This window comes from Acartia tonsa, chromosome 11 (assembly GCF_053477335.1).
Source record: "Acartia tonsa isolate MP-2025a chromosome 11, ASM5347733v1, whole genome shotgun sequence".
NCBI classification, from domain to species: domain Eukaryota; kingdom Metazoa; phylum Arthropoda; class Copepoda; order Calanoida; family Acartiidae; genus Acartia; species Acartia tonsa.
The window spans coordinates 522,428-533,656 of NC_137270.1; the positions used below are offsets into that span (position 1 = coordinate 522,428).

Genomic DNA, 11,229 nt, shown 5'->3' on the forward strand with positions numbered 1-11,229 from the left:
ATAAACAAATGCACCAGGAAAGGAAGGAAGGGGACAATGAAAGTAAATTTAATCTTCTACTATATTATAAATTTTCTACTATGGGAAGGTAACTACTAATTCTATTTGGGGAAAGCATGTTCTGAACTCACCATAAAGTCCCAGTACATCATGTGTAAACCGTGTCCACGGTTTTTTGTTTCTTACATAACAAGCCTTCGGGAAGAGTGTGTAAAAACTTTAAATTTGCAGTCCAAAATAGCTTTAATGTTGTCATTAAAAGTATTTATTTAAAATAGGTTCTAATCAAATATTTAATAAAAGCAAAATCCTTGTTTAAACAAAACAAATATAGTTATTTATCTAATTGTATTATAGTTATCTTTCCGTGGAAAATAAAAAAATATACCTAAGATAAAACAAAACTGGTATTGGTTTTATAATTTTTATTTTCATATTTGTGAAAAAATTTCTGTAATTTGATGCTATACATGTTTTTTTTCAGTATGGGTGAGAACCAGTTCTAATCCAATATCAATCGGTTTAGAAGCCATACTGGATGGAAAAATGATTATTTTCAGCAAGGTTTAGTTCCGCACAACGTAACTCTTGCACACAGCTTGTCCATGTCATAATCTAATACAGAAACACTCTATGATCTCAGAAACAGCTGACAATAAATATTCGTTCTTTTGAGGGTATTGAAATTATTTGGGGAACGTTAATCTATTTTTTAAAGTCCTTCAATTTTTCTGTATATTCCAATAAACGGACTTACATTTAGTATGATGTTTAGATTTTAATTTTATGCTCATGCCTAACCCAATATAACCTAAGCTAAACAGACCTAAGGTAATAAACAAACAATTAAAAAACTTAAGCCCGCCCCTTTAATTCCAATTTAAGGGTAGAGGGGGTTGGAGGTTTTCCATGAACAACAATGAACATTGTGTGAAATCACCTATAACTCTTTGCTTTTCTTCATTAGTATACACGAGGAAAATTTTTTTTTAGTCTTTATGACAATAACAAGATCTTAGAATGTTCCTTTGAGATGGCTGAACTCAGGTGAACCCACGTGAACCCCTTGTCTCTTCTTTTCTATAATTAAACAACATACACTTTTCAACATTATCATAAGTAAGATTTTTTGGGCCAAATTTTCATATAAATTGAAAAAAATGGAGGGAGGGGGGGCTTAGTTAATTTGGTGTTAGATTTTCTCTAAAGCTAAGTTATCTTGGGTAAAGGGTAGCTCCGAAGGGTAAGTGCACCACAGGGATAGGACCCACATGGTTTATGCCACCGCAAGGGATAGGCATTGATAAAAAAAATAAATACCCCCAACCCTCCCCTTATTGTTAAGTTAATTAAGGTAGCTCACTACATTCTTAAAACAGCTTAAAACCTGCATAGGATAAATATCAATATTTTCTCATAATTGTTCCAATTCTTGGTTATCACAAAACCAAAACAATAAATCTGCAGTGTACAGACGCTTCCTAATAAAGAGAACAAAAGACCATTCACTTGAGACTGACAAACAGACAGACAGACGGACAACACCTATTTCATATACCTAAAGAAAATTCAAAACCTGGCTGTGTAGAATTTTCACTTGACTGCATGTTATTTTCTCCCTGATCTAATTCATCTTCTGAAATAAATGTCAACTCTAAATTTACAAACCTATAGAAGTTTTTACATATTATTATTAATTTTTATCAATTTTTAACTGAAAAATCAAAAAGTGGTTGTGATTTAAAGATCGCAAATAGCCGTGTCAACGAGTAGCCAATTTGATTTAACCCTTAACGGTCGGGGGGGGGGGGCGTTGAACGCCCCCCCCCATCCGGTTTTTTCTATCTCATTTTCTGTGTGTGAAAGATAAAGAGCCCAAACTGCTTGACTTTTTAAGTGTGGGTATGAGACATAACTGAGAGTTGAATTTTTTTGAATATCTCCATCCTGGCGGGCACAGGATGCCAGCAAACCTGGCAGGGTCATCCAGGTAAAGAGCAAAAATATTTTTTTTGACTTAAACAAAGCATTTTATCTTACCAAAATACTAAAATATCCTCTAGTAGTACATCCTCATATTAAATACAGGTGTTCAAGTCAATTTTAGGTTCCAGGTATGATCCTGAAGGTCCTGATCCTCCAGGTCTCCAGAAATCTTTAAAAGGCTCCTGTGGCCGCAATTTTTGACTTAAGAGACTTCAAATTTCAAACTTAAGCTTATCTTACATGTCTACATAATGTATTAAAATTTCATAAAGATCCGCCGCCGTTTTCCCGCCGACCGCCGACTGCGGCGGCTGGCAGCTGCCAAGTACAGCTGCGGCCGCTGAAATTATATTTTGATATTTCAAATATAAAATTTACATAAAGATAAACATTTTCTGCAAAAAATTTTTATTCTAGTTTCAAAAATAAAAAAATACAGCCGTTTGAAATCTATCAGTAAAAAAGGACCTAAAAACAAAAGTTGTTAAATAAAAGGGTAAGGAAGCGAAAATTGACCTTGACTTACTTAAGGTCGGAAATTCATCATAACACAGGGGACTTGCACAAAAAGTTTTAGCTCTCTAGCTCTAATAGGAACTGAGATAATAAGGGGGGGGCGTTGAACGCCCAACGCCCGACTGATTAAGGTGCGACAAGGGGCCCGACTGTAAGGGGTTAAAGATCGGTATTAGGTTAGTGGCTGTACCTCTGGCCACGGCTACGGCAACGGCTACACATTTAACGATCCATATCAAATTTTTGAACAATATTACCTTTTTTTCTGCGCTAATAAAGAGCATATTTGTTCTTGTTATTGATTTAATTTCAACTTGGAACCAGAATATCCAAGATCATAGTTGAGTCACTCTGGTCATAATATTTTCTACCTGGAACCTGAATATCCAGGATCATAGTTGAGTCACTCTGGTCATAATAATTTCTACCTGGAACCTGAATATCCAGGATCATAGTTGAGTCACTCTGGTCATAATAATTTCTACCTGGAACCAGAATATCCAGAGTCATAGTTGAGTCACTTTGGTCAACTTTGATATCCTGGAATCCAATATTTTCTAGCATTGGTTCTGCGTCCTCAAAAAAAAGAACAGTGGAATGTAATACTGTTATTTTGTTTAAATTAAAATGACACATTAAATCATTAAAAAGTACAATTTCAGTTTTGTTGGCAATGGGCCAAAAAAGACTTTTTTCCCTATTCGTTGTAAATTTACGAATGAATATGTTTTTTTTTAGTATGGCCCAGAACAAATTCTAAACCATAGAACATTGATCAGTTTCAAAGCTATAAAAATAATAATAGGTTTTCCCTACTTTAAGACGACCTCTTTCATACTTTTCTAAAATTTGTATGCATATTGCATATGTTTGCTTTAATTAACCTATAACAGGGTTAAACCTAAACGTTACAGGAATCCTCATACTAGGTTCAAAACCAGTAGAAGGATTCAAACATGCTGTAATAAGTGCTTATTAGCTTTCGGACCCAAACATTTTAAAGAATTACCTTTAAAGGCATAAAAACTCGCATACAGACAGGCCAATTAACTTGATCCTCCAATCTTCACATCAAAAATCAACATTCGACTATTAGTTGACTAGCAGCTTCGCTCCTAGGATCCAATGGATGAAAGTAAATATTCTAAAACCATCCCAATACAGGCATATGAATGTATAAGACAATGGCCGATAAAATGATGTACATCCCCAATGATGATACACAAAATTACCCCTTTTGTAGATCAAAATTAGTGGTTGAAATGTTTGAACACACAACTTAATTAAACATCCAATCAAAATTCACTAACGTCCCCAACATTGTAAATAAAAGTTAGTTTAATCAGTGGCGTGCGAAGCACTTTGTCTAGGGGGGGGCATTTTGAAGATTTTGTAAAATTTTGCCCCCCCTAAATCAAAGTGCCCCGGGGGGGCACTTTGCTTTAGGGGGGGGCATTTTGATTATATATACTAATTTTAAATAAGGGCGTTTTAAGGGGTGGGATTATTTGATTATGGGCCTTCTAGTCCTTATCCCTTCTTCCCCATCCCTTCCCCCATCCCTATTTCCCGTTTATATCCCCTATCTCTTCCCCCCCCCCCCCCCCATCTCTTCTACCCCATCCCTTCTCCCCACCCTGCAATGACCGAAGGGAAGGGAGCTAGAAAGCATCTTCAAAAAAAAGTACAGAATATAATTTACCCCCCCCCCCCACCACAAAACATTTTTTATGGGTGGAAGGGGATGTTATAAAATCTCAGCAGGAAGGATGAATAACCCCATTAAAAAAAATTTTGGGGGGGAGGAGATAAAAACACTCATTTTGGAAATAATTTACAAAAAAATTAACCTAATATGTAAAACTGATTTTAAATATTTCTTTATTGTATGACAACAAGGATGACAACATCTTTAAGTAGCAAAGCACAAAAAATCATTAATAAGAATACAGACAAGTAGATTTAAAGAGCATCTGTTGAAATAAATATATATTTTAGGTAGAAAAAGTCACAAATCCTTTTTCCTGCATATTGTGTGATGACAGTCAAAGTAAATTACATACTGGATGCTCCAAACAGCGAGAAATTTTATTTTTTTTAATATTATAATCCACAAAAAAATTTATCGTACCATAAAAACCAAAGATATAAAGAACTATGTAAAAAATAAAAAAAATTACTTGTCCTTTCATCTACAGATATAAAAATCTCTTAGAAATATAGAAAACTTTGGGGTATAGTCTCTTTTGTGGCAACGCCTCTTAAGGGGCATTTCGTAGTATTTTCAAAGTAGCTTTTAACAGGTTATTCTATGTTAAGTTAGGTCAGGTGATTTCCCCGCAGGGTTAGGCAATTGGCCCCGCAGGGGCTATATAGGGGAAAAGCTACTGTGAAATACGACGAAATGCACCTTAAGAGGCAATGTCACAAAAGGGACTATACCCGAAATTTAAAAGATACAAAAATAGCCCAAAACGTCCTGAAAAGCAGTCCGACATCCATGAATTTTTAATAGTTAATTATACTCCATAATGATGGGAATGTTAACATTAAGTTTTAGCCTTCTATCTTTAATTGCAGTTGAAAAAATCACATTTCCCCTTTAGCATTACATACTGACAGCCATAGTAAATTATAGAAAAGCTAAAAAGTTATATCAACATATCCTACCCTCTTTAAATGGCGCTTTAAAACTTATATGTGTGCGGTGCGTGAAGCGCACCTAAAAATATTTACTCCCCCTTTGAACTAAAATCAATTAAAGACAACAAGAGTGGCGTATTTATCAAGTTAGGAATATAGAGTGTAGTTAGTTTTAAGGGTTTTTAATGAAAATTGCCATAAAAAAACATGTCTTTTTGTAAGGGTATGTAAACCAAAAAAATGATAAACTTTTAGACATTTAGACACACATACAGTGTTGAGAAAAAGGCTTAGATAAATATCAACGCTGTTTCTTTTTTATATAAAATAACTTTTTGATTAAATATTTGTTGTTTACAAATGTTTAAAAAAAAAAAAATATACAATGCATGTGATAAAAAGCAGAAACCATTTGGAAGTGCGCGAAGTGCAATTTTTTTTCTTAAAATATGCAGGGAAGGAGGGGTTTTTGGGCTATTTATTACACTAATCCCAAATAATTCATATAAAATTTTCTTATTTGTTGGCTCAACAACTTTGGGGACTTTAATAGAATTTTGAATGGTTGGTTAATTAAGTCGAGTTTCCATACATTTCATCCACTAATTGTAATCTATATAAGGGGTAATTTTGTGTATCATCATTGGGGATGTACAAAATTTCTTTGGTAAAAAGTTTATATTATACCAAATAAAATACTTCCTATTACCTGGTTTGTTATGTTCAGTGAAAAAAGATTATAACCTAATTTCTACACTAATTAAAAAATTTGGTAAGGTTAAATGAATAGTAACTGTCTGTTTGGCGCGAGGCGCCAAAAATTTTTTTTTGGAGTATTTCTTGATCTTTTTTTGGAAACTGGGATAGTTTTGCTTTTTGTAGGGTAGGGGGCAAAAAGGGGCATTTTTGTTAACCAGGGGGGGGCAAAATGGGGCATTTTTCAACATTTAGGGGGGGGCAGGGGGGGCGGTGGCTAGGGGGGGGGGCAGGGGGGGGGGGGCGTTTTGGTCGCTAGGGGGGGGCGATTGCCCCAAATGCCCCCTTCGGTTCGCACGCCACTGAGTTTAATAAATAACTCTCCTCTCTCTTTTTGAACAAAAATACTTCTTACATTTCTAAAAATGTTGATTATTTTCCTGGTTAAAAGTGTGGTACAGCAGACAGAAAAGGATCCTCCAGGTTTTAGCACCCTGCCAGTATTTTAGGTTGCAATTACAGTTATTTGTAGCATCCTATTATAGTCAGATTTCCGCGGATAGTAAAATGAAAAATAACAATATTAATTCCAGTTTTGTTGGGCCAACAAAACAGAGATTCATATTTTTATTTTTTATGCGTGGAAAGCTGACTATAATATTTATTCCTGTATTTATTGCCCCTAGAAGCCTCTAGGAACAATCAAGGTGAGAGGGAGAAGAAGGTGAGCCTCACCCCCAAATTTTCAAAATAAGTGTGAATCAGTTTTTGGACGGGGAATTTTTTTCTAGGGGCGATTTCTCTTTGGAGGGTGGTGGTACCCTCTCCCCCAAAAATTCTGAAGCTTCCCGGGACATATAAGAAGCTTCACTGTAAAGTATAACCATATTGGTCCAATGGTTAGCAAGATTTTTAACTACAGACAATAAAGCCTTATATGATAGGATATCATATTTTTTTCTATTTTTGTTTGCAACCATTCCTGTGAATTTCTCTGAAAGCCCTTTCCTTGTTAGGGGCCAGACAAAAAGCTCCGTTGGATATTACATTGTCAAATGAGTTGTCGGGGAAGGGCATTTTCTCCATATCAGCCTGAAACATGCAGGGAAACTTTGCTTATTATCATTGGGAATGTAAGTACTTCAATTGTCCCCACCCTAGGCTAAGTGGGGTCTACAGGAATCTAAAGGGATAAGACAATGGCCGATAAATTGATGATAAACAAAATTACCCCTTCTATAAATCAAGATTAGTGAATAAACCAACTTATTAAAATTCAAGGTTGTTGGGCCAGCAAATTAGAAAATGTTATTTAAACACTTTGAGGACTATTGTAATAAACAGCCCAATGTCCCCTCCCTCCCCGAATTTTTACCTGAATGAAAATTGTATTTTCCGACTTTCTAGATTCCGCCCTTGTATTGGCATGCAATACCTCTCCTATTATAAAAATTAAAAAAAGTATAATATGCTTTAAAAACAGGAAGTTGGCAGGTAAAAATTATCAACCATGCATATTGCATAGCTATGGTAGAATTAAATAAACTGCAAATGGCAATACTAAAATCGCAATAAACCGTAAAGTTGTGAGTAAGATTCCAGTCAAATGCGTTCATTAGGTCAAACTGTTTTTAAATATGCGTTTAATTATACTATAACATTGAGAAAAGTTAGACTTAATAAGCGCATTTGACTGGATGCTCGCTCACAATTTTACGGATTATTGCGTCAGCTACTGTTCCCTTTATCCTTTTCTGCCCTCTTAATACCTGTCAAAATCTCCCTAAAAAATTTGTCTATTTATTTATAAAGATATTTACATCTAACTATCAGCAGGAACCTACCTTTAGAAATATCAATACCAATAACAGAACCGGTTGAGCCACATGCACCAGCTGCTATAAAAGAATCAACACCCAGTCCTGATCCAACATCTAAAACCTGGGCTCCCTAAAATATTTTAAAGTTTTAGTGGTTTAGGTATCTACTTTTTAAGTTGGTTTTTATAAATCAGATAATTTTTTTTCTCGTATTCATTTGAATCCGGTGGATAGGAACCGGTTCTCATGAATACGAAAAAACTATCCAGTTTTCTACGAATATAGAAATGTACAATCATAAGATTAAAACTAGTTTTAATCTTATAATTGTACATTCTATATCCGCGGAAAGCCGTTTATAATACGATACGAGAAATAACTATTATATCTCATACACCAAAGTGTGAGGTTTCACTCATATAAAAATGTTAGGATTTGTAGTCAACACCCCCCCGCCCCCCCCCCCCTCTAACAAACTTAATTGAATTTTACCAAGGGGTAAAATTTTGGACAGTAAAAAAATTTAACCCCCCCTACCCCCTCAAAAAAATCAATCAAACTTACCTCTTTAATATTAGCAAAGAGATGGGGACATCCAACCCCTTGGTAGTTGTAGGCGTCTATTCCAGCAGTTTCTAGTAATAAATATAGTAGACAGGTATCTAAAGGAATAAGACAATGACCGATACAATTGACGTACAATACCAATGATGATGCACAAAATTATCCCTTATGTAAAGTCCCTAAAGTTGCTGAGCCAACTAATAAGAAAACGTTATTATAAAACTTTTGGGACTTGTGTAATAAAAAGCCCACTGTCTCCTCCCTATATTGTAGATCTAAATGATTATAATCCGTCAAACTTAAAAAGGAATTACCCTTACAACCCTTTTATTAATGTACGAGTCATTCTATTAATGAAAAATTATTGATTAAGATTAATTCTCGTTTTGTTGGCCCTCGGTTGGCCCGGGCATACAAAGTGGTCAAGAAATAGTTTCTAGGAGATTCCAAAGAAGACTATCCACGAACAAGAGCAAGTGATGCTAAGCATCTTCCAGCATTGACTCATAGTATTTTTTTAGTGAATATACTATGTTTTTTTTAATATTTGCTTTAAAGCAATATCATCAAATGCTTTGTTGAGTACAAAGGACAAAATAAAATAACACTGCTGAAAAGCATCAAAAGTTGTAAATTGCAAAAGTACATTAATTAAACTGTTTACAAGTTACCAACCCTTTTTCTAAATATACATTTTTAATCACAATAATTTATTTTGGGTCAAAGCTCTTAAACAACAGTTTGAACTCATCAAAACATTCGAGGTTATTGCACCAAACAATGCTTAACATTTCAATTTTTTTTTCATATAAAACCATGGTGAAACCTAACTTTTTAGTCGATAAAGCAAATATTAAACATAAACCTAGTATGTTTACTAAAAAAATATAATGGGTCAATGCTGGAAGATGCTTAGAATCACTTGCTCTTGTTCGTGGATAGTCCTCTTTGGAAAAAAAATAACCTAGGCACCTATTTGATCTTTGGTATATCCCAGTCTTGTCATGACAGCGCCAGCTAGCTTCAAATTTCCAGATTTGTGGGCTGTTTAAAAATCAAGGATGTCATATAATTAACTGAGGTGAATCCTTTAAAAAAACTTTTGCCTCACTAAAATTTTATCACATCCCCTCCCCTCCTACTGGATAAACGAACTGACCAATAAATAAGGTCCATATTAGAGACCTTAGTTATGCTTCTAATTTGGCTGTTAAAATAACTTTTAAAAATCTTAAAATTTATTAGTTATTTATCGCAGTGTATTACAGAAAACTATCCACAGATGCTAAAATAAAAAAAAATGATGTGATTAAAACCATTGAATTAGCCCCGAAGGGTCGAAGGCCCGAGCTTACAAAACTGATTTTTATTTTACAATTATAACATTTGATTTCCCTGTGCTTGCCACTTTTTCATAGGCAACTCTTATCTCCTCTTTCAGACTTTCATCCTACAAATAACATGAGATTGTTCTACAAAGAAAATACAATAGATGTATAAGTATTAGAGTTGGCAATCCGTCTAATTTTGAGACCGGATCAAATTTTACCGAGTACTAGGAAGAATTTAAAGCTGTGTTTTTTTTTCTTCATATTTTCACAGTAGCTTTATTTCTATTTCTAGACCCTGCAGCGGATATTTTTTAACCCTTACTCAACCTAACCTAAAATAAGCACGAAAAGCTACTGTGAAATGAAAATAAATACCTACAAAAAAAACTCAAGACGCTAATTTTAGCCTAATAATTAAGAATCCAAATCCGCTATTAAAACGGATTCTGGATTCGGATTCTAGATGTCAAAAATCGACAAAATTTGAGCGGATTCCGGATTCGGATTGTCAACCCTAATAAGTATAGATGTATGATCTAGACAATTGAACTACCTGGCCCTAGTGGTGGAGACCCTTGTCGAATTCTAGAAAATTGCCTTATGTTCTTTTTTTGGACTTTTATATTTCCGACGCTACTAGCTGATTTTAAAAACCCATTAGAAAATCGGGAAGGGTCCAAGCACAGTGGGCAGAGTTGAAAAGTTAAAAGCAGCATGTTCTCTAAATTGACGTACTAACTTCAATTGACGAAAAGAGCATTACGGACGGACCGACCCTAATTATAGATAAGCTTCGTTTATAAGGTTAGGTCCGTCCGTAACGGTTAGCTCTTTTCTACAATTTAGACATGTTAGAATTCAAACTTTGCATGATAATTCCTATAACAGTGAGTTAGGTACAATTTAGAAAGCATAGTAACTCTATAATCGTTACCAGAAGGTCCGTACGTCCGTTTAAAAGTCATTCTTTTTCAAAATTACCTCGGATTGTTGTGCATAGAGCAGAACCACGTCCCCCGGAAACTTGGAATCAAAAGCTTCAATTCTTAACAAGTCCGAGTTTTCTGTAAATGATAATGCTTCTTTATCCCTGAGATGCAGTCATTTACAACTTTACATTTCACCAGAGAGAGAGAGAGTGAGAGAGAGATAGAGAGAGAGAGAGAGAGAGTGAGAGAGAGATAGAGAGAGAGAGAGAGAGAAAGACAGAGAGAGAGAGAGAGAGAGAGAGAGAGAGAGAGAGAGAGAGAGAGAGAGAGAGAGAAGAGAGAGAGAGAAGAGAGAGAGAAAGAGAGAGAGAAAGAGAGAGAGAGAGAGAGAGAGAGAGAGAGAGAGAGAGAGAGAGAGAGAGAGAGAGAGAGAGAGAGAGAGAGAGAGAGAGAGAGAGAGAGAGAGAGAGAGAGAAAGAGAGAGAGAAAGAGAGAGAGAGAGACCTTTGATAGGTTGCTTTAAATTGAGTGTTCATATGTTTCAAAACTAATTTAAATCTACAGAAACAGGTAATTTTGTGTATAATCATTGGGGATGTACATCAATTTATCGGCCATATCTTAAAGAGAAATTAAATCGATGATTCTTTTGGAAACTTTTATTAGATTTGTAAACTCTTTGATTATATGACTCCATGACAGAGGCATTCCCCCTACTCTGACTGTTTATAACGCACCTGACAT

At 35.0% G+C, this 11,229-nt stretch overlaps 1 protein-coding gene across 1 annotated transcript; it reads right to left on the minus strand.

Moving 5' to 3' along the window:
• Nucleotides 1-395: 395 nt before the first annotated feature.
• LOC145331074 (arsenite methyltransferase-like) lies at nucleotides 396-10,644 on the minus strand. Its single transcript, XM_080175693.1, has 13 exons — nucleotides 10,538-10,644; nucleotides 9,621-9,675; nucleotides 9,198-9,269; nucleotides 8,226-8,296; nucleotides 7,686-7,791; nucleotides 7,217-7,281; nucleotides 6,823-6,933; nucleotides 6,282-6,334; nucleotides 3,512-3,566; nucleotides 2,988-3,078; nucleotides 1,577-1,636; nucleotides 1,027-1,080; nucleotides 396-615 (listed from the first exon to the last, which is right to left on the minus strand). Exons 3-13 carry the CDS (start codon nucleotides 9,229-9,231, stop codon nucleotides 557-559), a joined length of 759 nt encoding a protein of 252 aa, XP_080031819.1. The 5' UTR covers nucleotides 9,232-9,269; nucleotides 9,621-9,675; nucleotides 10,538-10,644; the 3' UTR covers nucleotides 396-556.
• Between the last annotated feature and the right edge of the window lie 585 nt (nucleotides 10,645-11,229).

Excerpts from the sequence above, each read along its gene's own strand:
- LOC145331074 (XM_080175693.1), bottom strand. The coding sequence starts at position 9,231 with ATGACAAGACTGGGATATACCAAAGATCAAATAG. Across the intron at positions 7,792-8,225 it reads TCTTTGCTAATATTAAAGAG|GGAGCCCAGGTTTTAGATGT; the intron begins GTAAGTTTGATT and ends AAAATATTTTAG. Across the intron at positions 3,079-3,511 it reads GAGTTTTTATGCCTTTAAAG|GACGCAGAACCAATGCTAGA; the intron begins GTAATTCTTTAA and ends CTTTTTTTTGAG.